This window comes from Mus caroli, chromosome 14 (genome assembly GCF_900094665.2).
Source record: "Mus caroli chromosome 14, CAROLI_EIJ_v1.1, whole genome shotgun sequence".
NCBI classification, from domain to species: domain Eukaryota; kingdom Metazoa; phylum Chordata; class Mammalia; order Rodentia; family Muridae; genus Mus; species Mus caroli.
The window spans coordinates 20,241,764-20,261,768 of record NC_034583.1 but is presented as its reverse complement, the minus strand read 5'-3'; the positions used below and the strand labels follow the sequence as shown (position 1 = coordinate 20,261,768).

The window sequence follows — 20,005 nt, the reverse complement described above, 5'->3', positions numbered from 1 at the left end:
GGCTTGAATTATCATGACAGAGTTACTACAAATCTGTTTACTTTTCTTCTTTTCTTTTTTACATTTTTATTAGTGAAAGAGACATACAGACCAACAGATAGACAGACAGGGGAGTCAGAGGACATATACAAGTCAGTTTGTTCTTCTATCACATGGGAATTGAACTCAAGGCACTGGCGTTGGCAGCAGGAACCCTCTCCCACTGATCATCTCACAGCCCCTACATTTATTTCTTCATAGACACTGGGGATGTGCCATACCTTCCTAGACCCCAAACAAATCCCCAAGCTTTGTAAAGATTGTTGATATGAACCCACACTTCTAATATCTAACAGTGATCATGAGGCAGATGAATGCAGCTAGAAGTCAAAGAAGGAAGAATGAGATAAAATGTTTCCACCATCAAAAAACAGTGTCCACTTAGAGCAATCTGAAGAGCTTGGTGGAAACAACCAGTCACCATCAGGACCAAAAGAAGCCAGCTGGATCTAAAAGTACATGGAGCAATAAAGACGAGTGATCTAAAAGCAAGAGGAAACGAGATTCTGCTTTGCCACACACACAAGTCCTATAGCTGAGTAGGCAACCATTAAAGCTACTTTTGTCTTTTCTCTCAGGTCTCACACAGTTTAAGGTAAAGAGCATCCCTCTCTGCCGTGCCTGCTGAACTACTTGGTGACACCATAAGCCATTGTGGCCCTTATCTTAGCTGCACTTTATCTCACCTAATGCATGGCACTGCTTTGAAATTTTCCTTTTAGAGAGAAAATACATACAACAGGGTTTACTTCTTCTGGACTGGTATTTTCTTTCTCAACATCCATAATTATTTTAAATGAGGCCACAAATGCTACTTTATTTCATCCATAAGCATTTTCAGACATGTTTAGAAGATAAAGATTTCTTATCAAAAATAAAAGCATTATTACAACATAAGAAAATTTGCCAATTACTCCTTCACATATTATCTGTCAAACCTTTAAATCTCTCCATTTTATTTACTTAGCTAGTATCATAATAAGGGCTGTACATTGTAATGGGTGATGTGTTGCCGCATCTTTTCAATCAGGTCCTTTCTCTCTCTCTCTCTCTCTCTCTCTCTCTCTCTCTCTCTCTCTCTCTCTCTCTCTCTTTCTCTCTCTATTCAGAAATCTATAACCTAACTTACATGATGGGAAGTTTTCCACATAGGGAGCTTGTTTGCTATGCCCAGCTGAAGGTTTTCTTTGCCGGCTTCCTCCTAGACTTGCTTACTTTTTCAGAAACTTTTTCAGAAAGACTGTTCCATTAGCTTATATGTGTAAGACAGAGTCTCCTTTTGTAGCCTAGGCTAGCCTCAGACTCATGATCCTCCTGCCTCTGGAACACTGGGGTTACAGGCATGAGCCATCACAGCTGCAGCTGTGTATTTGCCTCAGCTCTTTCCCAGTGCTATCAGTAATTGACATCACCCCTCTCCAGGGTGACGAGCTGTTCCAGGCAGTATTTCCTGTCCTAGCCCTAGATTCACTTCTACACAAGCCCTAATTAAGAAAATAGTGAATGGTGATGGGGGAATATCTAATGCTGCTAGACTGTCCTTATTTCTAGAGCTTTTCAGAGGCATGGCTAGAATATGCATTAGTATATAGCTATTTATCCTTAGCATATATCATCCTATTTATCAAAGATGCATATGCTTATTTTTAAGCATGAAGCTTACCCAGAGTTCACCTGAGGGTGTGAACTGAGATGTCCCAGTCCAATATGAACCACGGTGCAGATTAGACTAGTCTGTGTACTTCTTCTGTCCTATGCTGAAAATTCTAATTCTCCGTGGCAAAAGGAGAAGTGCTCACTTGATCCAGCTCTTCAAATGCATCTGTTTAGACAATGATAGCCACACTACAACAAACAGCATAATTACTGAAGGATTCTTAAGGAGTTTTACATTTCTGTTTGTCCTCGAGTAAATCCACTAGAAATGGACACACAGAGAACTGGATACTAAAGTGAAGTGGGGGTTCTGGTTTTGTTGGAGACTCAGTTGTATCACGTGATATTTAGCTGGAAACTGTCTTATGAGAGGATATTTTGCTAAAGCAGACACGTGAGAAGATGTTCTGCTGAGAACAGACATATGGTGTTTTTCTGGAAGTTGCATGCCTAGTGAAAGGGCATGTGATGTTTTGCTGATGTGGATACTTGAGAGGCATGTGCTGTTTGGAAAGTATAACCCAATAGACAGCTCTTGCATTGGTTCACCTTGCAACTCTTGCTGTTCATCATTGGGCTTAGCTGATGCTGGTCTTATGACACTCTTGCATTAGTTCACCTTGCTTTCTTCACTGGTTTTCACTTGTGACTTTGTAGAGAGAAACACACCAAAGAACTTGTGGTGGTATTCCAGTTGCTTCTTGCCACTTCCCAGGATGTGTGCTGATCAGCCAAACCTCATGGTTTCTTCTGGATCAAGCTACTGTCATGGACTCATGTTGGATATTTGCCGGTGGACTGGACTGCCTCTGCTGATTCATGTTTGGTGTTTTACTAGTGGACTGGACTGCTGACAATGAAGATTGGAATCGCCCCAAAGAAATACTTTTCAACAGGTTCATAACCCTCATTTCCTATTAGCCTTCCTTTTTCCTACCTCTGGTAGGTACTGAACTAGAAGGAAGGTTAAAGCATTAAAGAACCATAATTAAAGTAGGTTTTGGAAAATCTAAGCCTACAGTAAAGGCATTTGCAAAGGTTCTGGATCACTGGAAAAGACAGTGCTCAAACTGCACATAGATGAATGCTTCATTTTCTCTCTAACTATTCAAGGATTATATTTCTCTCTCTATTTAAAGATTGAAAGGATTTCAGGATTTAATTTGGCTTAGTAATTATGTAAACTATTCTCACAGCTCCAAGACATCTATAACTTAAGGTTCATTTAATCACCTAGGTTGTGTGCCCATCAACTTCAATATTTCTTATTGATTCTATGATTTGCTGCATCCATGCAGGTGTGGCTATGGCACTTCATAACAAGCCAATCCTCTTCTGGCACTTGACAACGCCATCTAGAGGTCACCCCATTATGTATTAAGACCTAGCTTATGTTTTGTATAGCTGTATCACATTTCATTTTCTAGATCACCATGATTTATTAAATCAGTCTGGTCCTCGTAGATATCTTGATTATTCCCCGTGTTTGTACATAAGAATCACTACTGTTGAGTATTTTTATACTTTTGTCAGTGTACCTTTGATATCTATTTCTAGAACTGAGATTCCAAGACGAAGGTAAACATGGAAAATTTGGTCACTGTTGCCAAATTCTCCCAAGGAAATAACGATTCTGCTTTAAAGCCATCATTATTAGAGATTTAGTTTTCCCCTTACGGTGCCAACAGAAAGCATTTTAAACTTTTGGACTCTTGCCCATCAGGTGAAAATTATTTTCAATGTAGTTTTAATATGCATTCATATCCTCAGATTAAACATAAAACATTGGGTACATTTACACTCATTTCTCCATATGCTGACTGAAGATTGGGCCTACTATTTTACAGGGGTCTTGTTTCTTTGGTTATCTGTTTTCAAAAGTTCCATTCATTAGAAATATGAACCCTTTATCTACCACAAATTTCTCTAAATTGATTTTTATGTTAAACAATTTTCACGTGCAAAAACCATTTGCCACTAAATTTATCAGTTTTATACATCATTCCTATAAAATTATTTGTGGAAGCCTGTGAAGATGACTCTGTCAATAAAGGGCTTGCTGTGCAGCTATGAGGACTTCAGTTCAATCAGAATCCACATTATAAAAAACAAAACAAAACAAAACAAAACAAAACAAAACAAAACAAAACAGGGCACAGCATTATGGCTCTGTAATCCCTGAGCTGAGGAGATGGAGACAGAAGGACCTCTGAGCCTGTCTGGCCAGTCTAGATAAATTAGAAAATTTGAGTTTTAATGAGAAACTTTGTCCCAAAAGTAGAAAAAAATGAGGAAAACACTTAACGTTGACTTCTTACCTCTTCAGGCATGTACACACATGCTCACACACACGCACATAACAGACCAATACACAGATAGGAGAGAAGATAGATTTGTAGTTAAGGATATTTTCTGTAATCTACTTAGGAGTTAACATATATTTTCTCCTGGCGCTAACATAACACATTGGCTAAGACTAGGCACGTCTGGGATTCAAGAGAATAATTGCATTATTAGCTCTGTCACGTATTTTTATGATTTAATTGAAATAAAATTAGATTGCTTTCCCCTCCCTCCCCTCTCTCCAACCCCTCTTAGCTAACCTCCCTGAAACCCCTTCCATACTCACCCAACTCGCAAGTCCATAGCCTCTTTTTATTTGTTTATTACTGATTCATAAATGTATGTACAAATATACGTAAGTATAACCTACTGAATCTAACTTTGTTGTTTGTGAATATATGGTTTCGAGACTGTACACTCTTATGCAGATAACCACTAGGGAAATCATCTTCGGGAGAGGCTAATTCTCCTCCCAGGGTCTTTGTCTAGGTGTAGGACCCTACAAAATTTTCCCAACTCCACATCAGCAGGTTCATTAATATTGCCATTTCTTGGGTCTTATTTGTGCAAGCATTTCTAAGAGAAAGTGTTCAACAACAGACTTTCTGGTTATTCTGGCTCTTACAAACTTTCTGCACCATGCCTAACACATAGTAGGTACCTTAGAAATAACTTACTGGGGATCAAATTAGGTTCCTAAAAATTATTTTGTATGTCTATATTACATTGAAATGTTTTGTCTTTCTCAGAAATATACGTGTGCATGCATGTGCACACACACACATACATACATATATTATAGGAAGTACAACTATAGTTTGTTTTCCAAGTAGCTGAAACTAACGTTGTTGATGGGCTCCCTGGTTGTAGATGGGAAAGAGGTTGGAGAGCCTATGCAGCCTCACTCGTGCCCTCAGAAACAACTGGGCCTCCTTCACCCCACTTCCCTTCTTGAGACGCTCTCTGAATGACTGCAAAGGCATTCACTCCCAGATGTCAGTGCTATGGAGAGATTTTCTGACAGTTAGTATGGCTGGTTCCCAACCAAGGAGTCACCTCAGCACATCTTCTCACATTTGGGAAGATGTTACAATTCCAAATTCCTGTCTTTTCAGTTTCAAATAAATAACTACCAAGTGGTATTGTAAGGAAAACGCTAGTTAGAAGGTCTTGAGAAATCACCTATGTCTCAAAGAATCAAGTAGAGCTTGCCAAACAAGCCTGATGACTTGCGTCACATCCCAGGATCTCACAGAGAGAGAAGAGAACTATCTGAGAGTTGACCTCTGACCTCCACAGTGAACGCCATGGCCCATGCTTCATGCTTCTTCTCTCTCCCACTCACATACATATACACAGTAATAATAACAAATAAAATTTTAAGTTGAATGCCAAAACTTTTGTTGACTTCAATATATTTCATTAAATAAAACTGATTTCCCAGGGTTAAATCCATGCAGCTTACTACCTTGATCACATTGCCTTAAAAAAATAAGAGCAGAAAACAAGGTATCAGTATAAAATAAATATATGTATTTAACTCTAAGGGAAAAGTACAGTCAAATGGAGCAGCATCTTCTTGCAGAGGCCCTGCCATGCGATTTAACTGGACATTTTGGGGTTGCTTTGAAAATGCACAGCAAAGAAACTGGGGTCTTTTTCAGGGGAGACAGGAAGTAGACACAGAGCCTGCGTCGGAAAGCAGAATCACTTTCTAAACTGCTTTCCAAATGCAGGGCTCATAAAAGGGTGAAAGTGGATGAAAACACTTAGTGCATCCCATTTTCAATAACCTATTTTAAAGAGAAGCAGGTAAACTAGAAAGTTCTGCAGGAGCTCCCTTCTGGCTGCTGTTTCCCACTTTAAATGGTGGGGCAGTGATCCAGAGACATGGCAGAAATGTACATTCCTTCCTAAAAAACAGTTTCTCAGTACGTGGAGCTCACCAGCGGGCAGGGCATGAGTGTTCCCATAGGTGACTGCTTAATTGGGTACTGTCACTTCTAGTCACAACTTGCAGAAGTACAGCCAGCAAAAGCACTATCGATCCTTTTATTTTCTCTCCCTATCTCTCTACCCTCAAAACAATGGCCTCGGATGATGAAAGGATTTAATGCAGAAATTAAAATGATTCAGTTATCTTAATTACATGTTTGGCCACCCAGGTCAAATAACATCCCCACGAGCTCAACAAGGAGACCAAATTCTTTTGTTCCAGTAGAAAAATAGGTTGCTCAAAAATGCCTACAATGGCTGGGCTTGGAAAGTTTTTGATTAAAAAGGGATTTTTGTTGGAAGACTTATAATGAGATTTGAGTTGCAGCAACAATATAAAATTGAAAGCAGAATTACATACAAAAAAAAAGAGTAGTGTAAAATAGCACTGTTTTAGTACAATGGAAAATAAGGTGTTTGTGGTTTTGCTCCATAAATTCTGTGTTGTCTGCTCATATGTATGCCTTCTTGGCCTTTCTCTGAAGAGCCATTCTGATTTCCAAGTTGTCCCGAACCAGATTCATTTGTGGTGGGGAACCCCACAATCAACATCTCCTAGGCTCGGCTTTCTTCCTCTGGTTTATTGGCTTTTCAGGACTAATTCGGGGGCACGCATCACACCGGTGTTCAGTTACAGGGCAGACAATGAATTTTCCTAATCCATTTAGTGTGCTGACAGAGCCCTGTTCACAATTTATAGAATTTCCTTTTAGACATCTACCTATTTCACAGTTCATTAGGACTCAAACCGAACACCTGTGTTTATAAAGTCAGAAGCAATTTCATCCTAACAAGGTGTTAAATAAGGCGTTTTCTGAGAACTCTGAACAACAACTGTACTAGACTCTTGACCTATGGAAAAGAACGATGTCAGTAGCTACCCACGTTATCTTCTGACGATCCCCAAATGGCGATACCACAGAGCATTTTCACCACAGCTCGGGAGGATCCTTGTGTTCGTTTTTTTTTATTCTTTTGCCACAGGCCATTCCTGTTTGTACCATAGGGAAGCAAGAGGCTGGCTGCCTAATTCATCTGGGAAGCAAGAGGGTGGCTGCCTAATTCATAGAGCTAGCTAAAACCTACAAAGTAGCTAAAAAAGTGTAGACAGCCAACACAGCCCCTTTAGCCAGGTCCTCCCAGGGCTAGATACAGGGACACGTTCACCACACTGAGTCTCACAAAGCCTGACCTGGGCTCATTTTTATTTGACCCCAAACTTTTCACATCATTAATAAAGAGAAAAATCAAAACAAAGCCTGTGGATGTTAGGGGAAGGAAAGTGTGGAGCTTGGTCCTCCATCATCCCTGCTCTCAAAATGAGAACGGGATGCACATAACAGAGGTGGTGACCCCTGTAATGACTGTGGTTCCCAACATTTTTTTCCTATTGGCAATAAAGCATTTTGCAGACCTCCCAACTGTGGCCACCGTGATAGTTACTGCTCTGAAGGTTTACGTCTTTTTCTTGCAGTTAAAAATGTTATCAATAAAAGTTTCAAATGGTGCCTTTTCCCCACTGAATAAAAACATTTAAAACCATGAAGCCAATAAGGGGACTGGACTGGAAAAAAATATAAATGACAGGGGAACTTTCTTTGTATGCTTTTTTATTTCACCAATTCCTTAATTTATTAATTCTAAAGACATTCCTTGCAAGGCTTGAAAGCAGAACACTGTACCCACAATGCCAAAAGGGTGACAGAACAGCTGGCGGAGCTGGCTTGGGTGTGTGCTGCTAACTGCTTAAAAAGCACCTGCATGCAACAGTGCCCTGATTATGCAGGACAATCATCAAACGTCTACCTGAAGAAAGACAGTAACAATCACCTCTTCAAGTCTCACTGGAGTGAGTAGAAAGTCACTTCCCAGAAGCCAGGGCAAGAGGTGAGGCAGGAAATAGAAGTCTTTCCCTGGGAATCCCACATAAAATAAAATACATATTTTTACAAACTTAAAACAATAAAAGACAACTATTATCTTGTTCCAAGCTTGTTGGTTTTAAAGATGGAACAGTTCCTGAGTATGTGGAACTGTCTACAAGGTACCACAAGAGGAATTTTCTGGAAAGAAGGTCTATAGATTGTATAGAATCTGTAATTGATTACATATAATCTATATTATGACATTTTCAAAAGAAAAGCTATGAACCTTTGCTATGGAACTCACTACTCTACCCAGCACATATTGCTCCTTGCCTGTTGGAGCACAAAACCCTTAAATAACCCTTTATACTCCTTGTTAGCTAACAAGTTATTAGAGATTTGGTTCACCTTTCTGACCTATCTGCAACATGCATTAGTATAAAACAAACAAATAGAACTTTAACATTGTGTAGACTGTAACGCATTGTCTAGAAAGTATGTGTAAGAATTACCATAACTAGTAGTTTGGCAATCATGCTGAGACAGAAAGAAAGATGCTCTCCAAAACAGCAGAAGCAAAGGTCTTCATTTGGGAAAAGAACTGATTGGTAGTACTCACAAAAGAATCAATAGGTAGTATTTTTATTTCTCTGTTTCAATTTAAGAAGGTGCCTGGATTGAACTGTGAAAGTCTGGGCTCTTATACGCACAGCCTACAATTCCAAAACAAACTCACAAAGCTAAAATAGAACAGGTGGGGAAAAAAAATGCTTGCTCAAGCATCCTAACAATGAACAGCAACAACAGCAATACAGGAAACTCAACTTGCAGTTAGAATACTTCACTACAAGCCAGGAAAGCACTTTCCTGAATTCTGTGATCAGACCTTCTCCCATACACACATATGTTAACAGGGAGATTCACCAATAACCACATACCTCTGACTTCTAAACACTGTGTTTGTTCCTTTATTTTTAAAAACATTTTAATTACAACTGAAATAAACAGTGGGACTTTATCCTTCCTATTTTCTGTTCATACTGATAATTACTCAAACACAAGAAAGAAAGTAAGCCAATTCATTAGTCCACCAACTGCTGCCCAGGATGTGACCTGTCGGATAGGGTAAGATGGTGAGTAGGAAACATTAAAGGAAATAGCAAAATAAGAAACGTGGCTGTGGGGTCCTTTGAAGCTATTTTAAAAAGTAAAATGTTATGTTAAGAGCCATGTGGTGTATCTCTGTACGTGTATAATTATTATTCCACTGATTTATTGCACACATGTCAAAGAGCGCCCGGGTATTTGTATAAGTTAAAACAAGCCAACCAAAGAGCCAAGCCACATAGCCACAAACCCAGACAACTTGCCTCCCACCTCTCACCCCACCCTTCATCCTACCACCTCCCAAACACAAAGGTCCTACTTGCAGAACCTCCCTGACAGAGAGGAACTATTATGCCAGTTCAGCTGTCATTTATACTATGTTCTCAGAGAGTAAGCAGTGACAGCTATCATTTATACTGTATTATAGATATATGGCTAAAGCCAGCAGGCAGCAGAGATGTGCCAGAGAAGCCAGCGAGACTCTTCCCATTCGCTTCTGTTCTGGCAAAGGCCTTTTGGAATAAGTCAGAAATCAAATTGCAAGCAACTGTCTCATGTCACCGCTTCTGAGAACAAGTTTTGCGTCCCTCAGGTACATTTTAACTCACATCTTTCAATGAAGGACATAATGAGATGTAACATATGTCATTCAACAAACATGTTCCCACTAAGCAACCACATATGAGATAGGGAGACTGTGGGTTTTTTTCCTGTTGATGCAAAGAGGAGATACCACTTTTTTTTCTTTCTTAATTACCTTTGTTTTTAAAATTAATTTATTTAATCACTTTATATCCTGATCACAGCCCCATTCCCTCCTCTCGTCCCAGTTGCACCCTCAGAAACCTCCTCCTTCACTACTCCCTCCCCTTCTCCCCAGAGAAAAGGGTGACCTCCCCACAATGAGTACCAACATGCCCTGGCACAACAAGTCACAGCAAGACTAAGCATGTCCCTTCCAACTGAGGTCAGACAAGGCACCCCAGCTATAGGAAGAGGGTCCAAAGGCAGGTAACAGAGTTAGAGATAGCCCTAACTCCAATTGTTAGGGGACCCACATGAAGACCAAGCCACACATCTGCTACCATTGTGTAGGTGGCCTAGATCCAGCTCACACATGCTCTGTGGTTGGTGGTTTAGTCTGCGAGTGCTCCCTGGGCCCAGCTTAGTTAACTCTGTAGGTCTTCTTGACCCTTGAGGCACCCCCCATTCCTGCCCCTAGCACTTTAATATGTTCTACTATGCTGCAAGAATCCTTCCCTCATGGTCTAACAGTTAGAGCTAATTTCAGATAAATTGCTTTCTTCAAGAGACAGATATCATCAGGCAACTTGTTCCTCAGTTTCTATGCACAGCCATCTTAATAGAAGAAAAAAGGCAAAAGAAAATTCCTTGGCAATACTGAATAGCTGAGAAGCACCTAAAGAAATATTCACCATCCTTAGTCATCAGGGAAATGCAAATCAAAACAAGCCTGAGATTCCACCTCACACCAGTCAGAATGGCTAAGATCAAAAACTCAGGTGACAGCAGATGCTGGCAAGGATGTGGAGAAAGAGGAACACTCCTCCATTGCTGGTGGGATTGCAAGCTGGTACAACCACTCTGGAAATCAATTTGACTGTTCCTCAGAAAATTGGAAATAGTACTACCTGAGGACCCACTAATACTTTTCCTGGGCATATACCCAAAGGATGCTCCAACATGTAATAAGGGCACATGCTCCACTATGTTCATAGTAGCCTTATTAATAATAGCCAGAAGCTGGAAAGAACCCAGATGTCCCTCAACAGAGGAATGGATATAGACAATGTGGTACATTTACACAATGCAGTACTACTCAGCTATTAAAAACAATGATTTATGAAATTCTTAGGCAAGTAATATTCTAGAAAATATCATCCTGAGTAAGATAACCTAATCACAAAAGAATACACATGATATGCATCACTGATAAGTGGATATTAGCTTAGAAGCTCAGAATACCCAAGATAAATTCACAAACCACATGAAACTCAAGAAGAAGGAAGACAAAAGTGTGGATACTTTAATCCTTCTTAGAAAGGGAAGCAAAATACCCATGGAAGAAGTTACAGAGACAAAGTGTGGAACAGAGACTAAAGGAATGACCATCCAGAGACCACCCCACCTAGGGATCCATCCCATATACAATCACCAAACCCAGATACTTTTGTGAATGCCAACAAGTGCTTGCTGATAGAAGCCTGTTATAGCTGTCTCCTGAGAGGCTCCACCAGTATCTGACAAATACAGAGGTGTATGCTCACAGTCATCCATTGGACGAGCACAGAGTCCCCAATGAAGGAGCTAGAGAAAGGACCCAAGGAGCTAAAGGGGTTTGCAGCCCCATAGGAGGAACAACAATATGAACTAACCAGTACCCCCAGAGTGCCCAGGGACTAAACCACCAACCAAAGAGTACAAATGGTGGGACTCATGGCTCCAGCTCATATGTAGCAGAGGATGACCTAGTCGGTCATCAATGGGAGAAGAGGCCCTTGGTCCTGTAAAGGCTCTATGCCCCAGAATAGGGGAATGCCAGGGCCAGGAAGCAGGAGTGGGTGGATTGGTGAGCAGGGGGAGGGGGAAGGAAATAGGGAGTTTTCGAAGGGGAAACCAGGAAAGGAGATAACATTTGAAATGTAAATAAAGAAAATAATAATAATAATAAAGAAAATTCCTTGGCTGTTTCAGCCAATAAACTTATTAATGTCTCACTCTCAACTTCAAAGCAGGAGTCCAGAAATACCATCTCATTGTCCTCAGAGAGTGACTTCATTTCTACTTCAAAGCACCATCTCTCCATTGGGCCATTTAATTATTGAACATGGGAAAGAAGCTGTCCACATAATGTCACCTCAGTCTTTTTCGTGAAATATGTATGGGTCTAATTTAAACTGTGTTAATTTGAAAGAAGTAAAGTAGAAGGATGGGTGGGCAGATTACGGAAGGCATCAGTATAAGACAGTGAAAGGAGAGGCCTTCTGAGCTGGTTCTCCTAACTCTTCCTTCTGGAAAGAAACTGTCAGGGAGCGAGGGTACCTGTTTGGGCAAGCAGACTGCATTGTTCATCATATTGCCTCCCACCCAACTCATAGTAACATAATTACAATAACTTTAAGATGAAAATGCAGGTATAAAAAGGTGCTTTGTAAAGTAAACATGCTTTTGGATGGGACTCAGCAAACTACCCGGCCTACTTGATTCTGAGTAGGAATCAAGGAGTCCTTGTTGGACACTCCAATGCCTGCCCATTACACCAAGAGTGCCAGCAATCTTTTTTTTTTTTTTTAATGAAAGATGAGACAGAAAATACCTTCAGCACTGCAATCCACACAAGCTCTATAACAATTGCACAGTTCTGCAATTGTACCAAGAAAGCAGACATGTAGATGAATAGATGTGATGGGTTCTAATCATGTTTTTATAAGATCAACCAAAGGACTAGAGTTGGATCCCAAGCAAATCCCTATTCTAGAAAACTATTAGCAGACATCACCAGCATGACGCTACTAAATGTGTAGAACATAGCTAAAGTGACTAAAACACTATATTTAATTTTTTTCTAAACTAAGTAAATTCAAATAGCCTTGTGAGGCTAAGGGCTCACTACTGAATAGCAGAGTTCTAGACACTCTGTACTTATGCCCCTTCAATTGAGATGTAAGTCATCTTTCAATTTATGCCATAAATCTATGTGTTAAAAAAGAAAATGCCCAGACAACATTCACTGAGGGCACAGATCTACTCAACAAACCCAACTCACTCCTAAGTCAAATGTGTATGTCTGTATACATCTTCACGTCTATATATACAAACACAGGGTGCAAAGAGCCCCTGAGGACATACATACCAATTATGACGCCTTCTCCCAAAGTAACCCACAAGGTGCAACACGTAAATCAACCTGACTCACCATCTTCTTTGCTATATTGCCCATTGCTTTTGATGGCTGTTTTATTTACACAACAACTAGTGTGTGTGTTGTATTTCTTATAAAACAGAAATGTGTGATCCAACCATAAGAAGCAAAAAAGAGAGAATAATAACATGTGTGGAGTTTGGGATTGTTATTATTTTTCCAGTAAATATGAATCAGAAATACCAAAGCAGTATTTCCTTTAAGAAACACACAATGCTTACTTTCTTCATTGGGAAAATTAATAAGAGCTCATCTATATAATGGTTGTCAAGTAAATTATGGGCTATTCTGATCATATTATGATTTTGATGAAATATATTAATTCCAGATCCAATTCTTTATGATTCTCAAATCAGACAAAACAAAATAACAACAAAAATACTCTAAAGCCAGGTGTGGTGTCTCAGCCCTTTAATTCCAGTACTATGGAGGCAGATGCAGGCAGATCTCTGTGAGCTGGAGGCCATCCTGTCCTATAAAGTGAGTTCCAGGACATATAAGGCTGTTATACACAGAAACCCTATCTTGAAAAGAAATAAAATAAAATGCTCTAAACAATGGAAAAATATAATAGAAAAATTCTAAATGTGAAACAAACTCCTTGGGTATACAACATGACACAAATCAATAGGAAACAATGAATCCAGCCTTCATCATTATTTATCCCACTTCAGTATGAGACTGTAGTCCCATGTCTCAGGCATTGCTGCAACCTCAGTAGAAGAGTCACAAAACTATGATCTCACTTCAAAACCCAAAATTCTGTGAATCCCAAAATACATCTGTCCCCAAACATTCTGAGAATGCATTCTTTTCAGGATGTCTCCCAAGAAGAACATTGTATATGGCTAAGTGCCCCCACTCTCCAGCACCTGAGCAAATGCCTTACCTCAGTCTGAAGGATGGCAGCCCTCTGTTCTTTGGCAGTAAGCGACTCTTTAAGCACTTCAATGTGTTGCTTGCAATCTGAATTTTGATTGCTAAGGGTTTCAAGCTTTGTTTGTAAGGCAAGAAGTTCTGACTCCTTCTTGGAAAGTTCCTGTTTCAGCTGATCAATCTGTAAAAGAAGAAGACAATCACAAAAATCTGAGAAAAGTTTGTTCAAACAGTTTACCCTTGACAACTACCCCTTTCTCTGTTTTTAATGGCTGGCGATTATAAAATCCAGCAGGAAATGCCATATATATGCTTAAAGAGATGGCCCTAGTCTGGAAGAGGCCCTACAGGGACTAGCAAGTAGGCAAATGCCTTCCACCTCACTCAGACCGCAGGTCGGCAATATCATGAAGGCTTCCTGCCAAAACCTACTTGTTTCTGAAACCCCAAAGGCTACGACCGACAGGAAGACCATCAGAGAGTGGTGCAACGGTTAACTAATCAGAGAAACAAGTTCACAATGTAGAGAATGACTCAGGAGTATCACTTGAAGACAATCTTCAAAAGAAAAATAATTTAAGCATAAGTAAGGCAAAAGAACATAAAATATACATGAGCTATAAGAAAAAGCTAAACATGTGTCATTCAAGTCACCAAGAATAAAAATAATAATTAGAATCAATCTTATTTCATCTCACATCCATCTTCCTCTAGCCCTCTGGGAACTGTCACTGAATTTTGAGATTGTTTTTCAGTTCTCTAATTAACTTTTGTACCCATACAGAATATATTATTAGTTTATTCATATTTTAAAACTTTGTGTTGCATATGCTTTAAGTGTTTATGTATTAGAGACTAAATCATGCCCATGTAAACCCATGTACAAAGAACTTAATCATTTTTTTACTGAAGAAGAATATTCCACAGCAAGAGTTCACCTAATTTATTTATCAGCTCTGCCATTTGGCCTGGTGTTTGTTCTAGGTTTTTAATCTTCACAACAGTGCTACTCTAAAAATATATAAAACCTGATCATAAAACCATCTTGTGTTTCCATCCAGGTGAAAAGTTGCTTAACCCCATGTGGCTAAAGCTGCCATGCTCGGCTGCTTGCTGGGGCTGGAACATTGACAATTCATTCAATTACATCTGCACCTACTTTCTGTTGTTGATGGCTTCCTTCACTACTCAAGATTCTCTTTAAATCCATTTCACAAGTTGGAAGCTTAGCTGGGTGGGGGTTTGTCCTGAAGCATTCAATTGAGCATCAGGCCCTTCTTTAAACTTTGTATCTCATTGAGTTCTAGACTTAGCTCCAGTCTACCTTCTGATGCTCCTTTTCTTCTCAAATTGTATGTTTTGCATTTTTCCTTGCTCAGCTTTTATATTTTCATTACAGATCTGCAAAAGAATGACCACTAATAACCATGCAACAGAGTTAATACCAGGCTGTCTTGAAATCTCCTCTGCCAACACTATTAATCCAAACTCTTCAATTTACCCTCAGGCAGATGTTTTTGGACAGAGGCAGAAAGCAAGCCTAATCTTCCCCCAAAATATCACAAAAACAGTCTCTTGGCCACTTACTAATATTCTTTCCCTCTAAAATTTCTTGAGGTGGGCTCCCACAGTTCAAACGTCTGTCTTCCATGCTCCTGTGTCTATAAGGTAGCCTATTATCCTCTACTTAAAGAGTACAACCACTTTTTAGTGCAAAGTCCAAAAGTCTTCCCTATTCCTCCTACAAACAGCATGGCTAGGCCTGTCACAACAATACTCCACTCCTGATACCAACTTCTGTCTTAGCCACTGTTCTACTTCTGTGAAGAGATACCATGACCAAGGCAACTCTTACAAAAGAAAGTAATAAATTGGGGAATCCTTACGGTTTCAGAGATTTAGTTCATTATCATCATTACAGAGAGCATGTCAGCACACAGGCAAACATGGTACTAGATAAGGAGCTAAGAGTTCTGCATCCAGATAGGTAGGCAGCAGGAAGACAATGACTTGGGGTCTGGTTTAGGCTTTTGAAACTTCAAATCCCACCTACAGTGACACACTTTTTCCACACCTCCTAATCCTTCTCAAGTCCTGCTATTTGCCAATGACTATGTATTCAAATTTATGGGTTTATGGGGCCATTCTTATTCAAACCACCCCAACATCTTAATCTAATTTTACCAGATAAGACCAAAATATTTTCCAAAGCAGTTATATTGATTTGCATGACAACAAGCAGCTTGTCAATATGCCACCACCCCATAGTTTTCCGTTACCAGCTCACTACATTTTTGTCCACTGATAGGGGTCATGGGAGATGACCTTCAAAGATGACTCACCAGTCCCTTCTTCTCAATACTTCACAAATGTCACTCTTCCAAATCAGAAGTTGGGTCTATTTTCCCACTCTTCACTTGCACTGAACAGTGATTCTGATTCTGAATGTGACAAAGTATCAGTACCTTTGTTCCTGCCCTAACCTAGACAACAACTGAGAGCTTTCATCCCCATGCTCAAAGCCAACCAGCATGGTATGAGTTCAGTCAATTTATGATAATCCCAACTGATAGTCTCTGCCCCCTGTTGGGAACCAGCTAACATGGTACAAAGCTAACAACCCTGTGACAACTCCACTATGTGCAAGTGCACAACCAACCACATGAAAAGGCCACTTGAGAAGAAGAGCCTGTCTTGTTCTAGGTCTCAAAGGGAAAATTTCTAACATGTCATCATTTATTTTGACATCTGTTTTTCAAGTGTAGAAAAATAATGTTATTTATTAACAAATACGGTAATTAAATCTTTGAAGATGCACTTTTGGGTTTGAGAAAGTTCTCTTTTATTACAATCATTTCAAGAGTTTCTTTAAATTGTTAAAGATGCTTAATATTATCCAACATTCTGCCTCCAACCCATACATTTCTCCCTTTAATATGTTATTGTAATGAGTAACATCAATGGAATTTCAACATTATCCGTTCCTTGTATTTCTAGGAAAACTTCACTTAGTCATGATATATAATGTTTTTCAATGTTAATGGATTCAGCTTGTGGATATTCTTTCAGCATTTTTCCTCTAGTGTTTGGAGAGAGTGCTCTGTTCTGTTCCCATCTGTTCTGTTGTTCTTGGGTTTTGGTATACACTTATCTATGGGAGCTTGTTTTAATGTGCTCTGAGAACTTTTCTGAAAAAAAATGAATTCTTTTTAACTTGGTTGTTCATCAGAAAACATGAGCAAAACCATATAAAGTCGGCATTTTCCCTACTAAGAACTCCACACTGCAACTAAATTTTCATATTTATTTGTAGGAAAATTTCATAAAACCTAATTATATCTTCTACCAATGGTATCTATAGTTTTGTTTTCTTTCTAAATATTTATCCTTAGTGTTTACTTGCTTGACCTCATCAGAAAAAGCCCAAATTAAACCAACAAGTCAGAGATCCAGTTGTGAAAGTGCTGACCAGACAAGTTCATCTTTGTTTTGTGCTTCATTAATTTTTGCTCTTATTTTTACAGTACTTTCTTCCTTGTACCTTTTTGAGTTATTCTATTTGCTTTTACTAAATTTATAAACTAGATATTTATCTCACTGATTTTCAGCACTTTTTCCCATTCCCCTCCTCTCTGTGTTATGTATGTGTTATGTGTAGTGTGTGCATGTGCACATGCATGGCACAGGTGTGTAAATCTTGTATACATGAATGTGGAAGATGCTGCTTCTCTGTTACTCCCCACCTAATTCTCTTGTGATAGGACTCTCACTGAACCTGGAGCTTATCATTTTTGTGGGATTTTTCCCCCTCACCTCTCAGTTAGTCCAGCTAGCCAGCAAGCTCCAGCAGTCCTCTTACCTCTGGCAGCCCTTTAGCCCTAGCACTGAGATTGCAGGTGCTAACAGCCATAGCCAGCTTTTTACATGAATACTGAGGTTCTAAACTCAGTTCCTCTTGCTAGCATAGTGAGGGCTCTTAACCACTGTGCAAATTCCCCAGCATCCATTATTTCATACATAAGACTTAAAACTATTCATTTCTTTGTTATAACACCTTAGCTTGATACCACTAATTCACTTTTCAGTTCAGACATTAATCAGTCCTATTTTTAATCCTTACTGTTTCCTTTAATTCATGAATAGCTTACAAGTCTATTTCTCAATATATCTTAAAATGTATAGAGGTGTGTGTGTGTGTGTGTGTGTGTGTAGTGGGAAGAGATAATGTTGTTTCCCCAAAGCCATAGGCTACGCAGTGGGAAATCCACTAGTACACTGTCACGAGTGCACTAGAAACCACCATAATGGTGCAGGCCATTGCATTTGCTTTTTGTCATTCATCATAGTGCTGAAGATAGCATAGTGTGGACATAAGACATGAAGAAATAAAGTTGTCATTAACCAGAAAGCTTGTTCCGTGTTGTCTAGCTTTCATAGTACCAGAAAATCCATGTAAGCTGCTTAGGGGGGAAAGTCACCAGCAGTCCTACCTAGCTGTGAACCCTATAAGCTATAATAATAATTCATGTGTCAAGATATGCCCATGAGTGGAACACCAGAATGAATGCTATGGGGGTAATCAACTGCTTTTCTGGTTGGGTTTGAGACCCAGTCCACAAGAGAAAATATATGCCTGGTACTAAAATTGTTGCCAAGAACCCATGGTTGAGAAGCTCAAGGACCCCAGGGGTAAAACCTGTACTAACATTTTGCCAATTGTATCAAATGGCCCTCTCTCCTCATCTCTATACCCACATATTAGTGCAGCTTTCAGAACCTATCAGAAATTTGCTTTGTGCAGTGGATGGATGAAGGTTAACACTGATGCTCATGGCTGCTCAAAGTACAAAAACACTTAACTACAGAGCGCTCAGACACAAATGGGAAAACTGTATTACACTCCCTTCCCACCAGGCTCAGGGACTGTCTTAGTTAAGATTTTATTGCTGTGAAGAAACACCATGACCAAGGCAACTCTTAGAAAGAAAAACATTTAATTGGGTCTAGCTAACAGTTTCAGAAGTTTAGTCCATTATCATCATAGCAGAAAGCATGGCAGCATGAAGGCAGACATATATGGTGATAGAAAAGGAGCTGAGAGTTCTACATCATGATCTGCAGGCAGAAGAAGAGGGCTGTATGTTTCACTGGGCATATCCTGGACATATATAGCCTCAAACCCTCCCTCCACAGTAATGTAATTCCTCCAGCAAAGCCATATCTATTCCAACAAGGCAACAGCTCCTAATAGCACCACTCCCTATGGACCAATATCCAAACCACCAAGGGGCTATCTGAGGAAGGTGTGTGAGGAGACAGCAAAAGCCAGAGGTCGGGGAGACCCTAAGTGAAACTGTATGCTTACACAGCAGGATCAGTGCACCCACAAACCCAAAGCAGCTGTGGTTGTCTACCCCAGATCTGTGTGAGATCATGACAGTGAACATTTCAGCATGGGACAGAGAGGGGGACAATCATGCCCATCCCTACCTGAGGAGCTATTGACAGTTGATGGCTTTTAGAGGAGGAAGAGTCAAGTTTTCTTTAAGAATATGACCTCTAGTAGGTTGACCATGCTCTAGTGTATGGGCCCACACCCAAGAGTATATAGGCAGAACAAACTGCACTCAATGAGCTTTAAACAAACAAATGAAACTGATATAAGGTTGTGAGGATGGTGAATCTAGATCTGGACAGAGTTAGAGGGAATAAATATGATAAAATAATTGTCAAAATTCCAAGAGAGCCAACCAAAACATCATATTAAACAGAGAAGAAAAATATTTAGCAACTGCTATAGGCATTGTTCAATTATGTGCCCGGGATCAAATCACTCCTAAAGTAAAACATACACTATTGATATGTTTTGTCTTAAAAAGTCTGCTTCGTCTGATTATTGCTTAGAGTGTAGGTTAAAATTAACCACTATACAATAAAATAATCAACTGCTTCTCATACTTCTGTCAATTATTTCCACTTTAGAAATTATTTCTTTGCCTTAAAGTCTGGAGCAGCTTTTTAAAAGGCTAGTATTTGACTGCCTTGTCCTTTTTCATTTTCAGTGAATCTTTGTGTACTAGTGTGGCATGGTGTGGTGTGGTGTGGTGTGGTGTGGTGTGGTGTGGCATGGTGTGGTGTGGTGTGGTGTGGTGTGGTGTGGTGTGGTGTGGTGTGGTGTGGT

The 20,005-nt window shown here is 39.7% G+C and overlaps 1 protein-coding gene across 18 annotated transcripts in view; it reads right to left on the bottom strand.

The window, feature by feature from the left end:
• Positions 1–20,005, bottom strand: part of Erc2 (ELKS/RAB6-interacting/CAST family member 2) — an 846,765-nt gene that overhangs the window by 542,165 nt on the left and 284,595 nt on the right. For all 18 annotated transcript variants that reach the window (XR_003834802.1, XR_003834790.1, XR_003834792.1 and 15 more), the window contains one exon: positions 13,838–14,005. Coding sequence is in view for 5 of the 18 variants with exons in the window: in XM_021181424.1 (XP_021037083.1) it covers positions 13,838–14,005 (168 nt within the window). In the remaining 13 variants the exon portion in view is untranslated. The remainder of the gene's footprint in view (positions 1–13,837; positions 14,006–20,005) is intronic.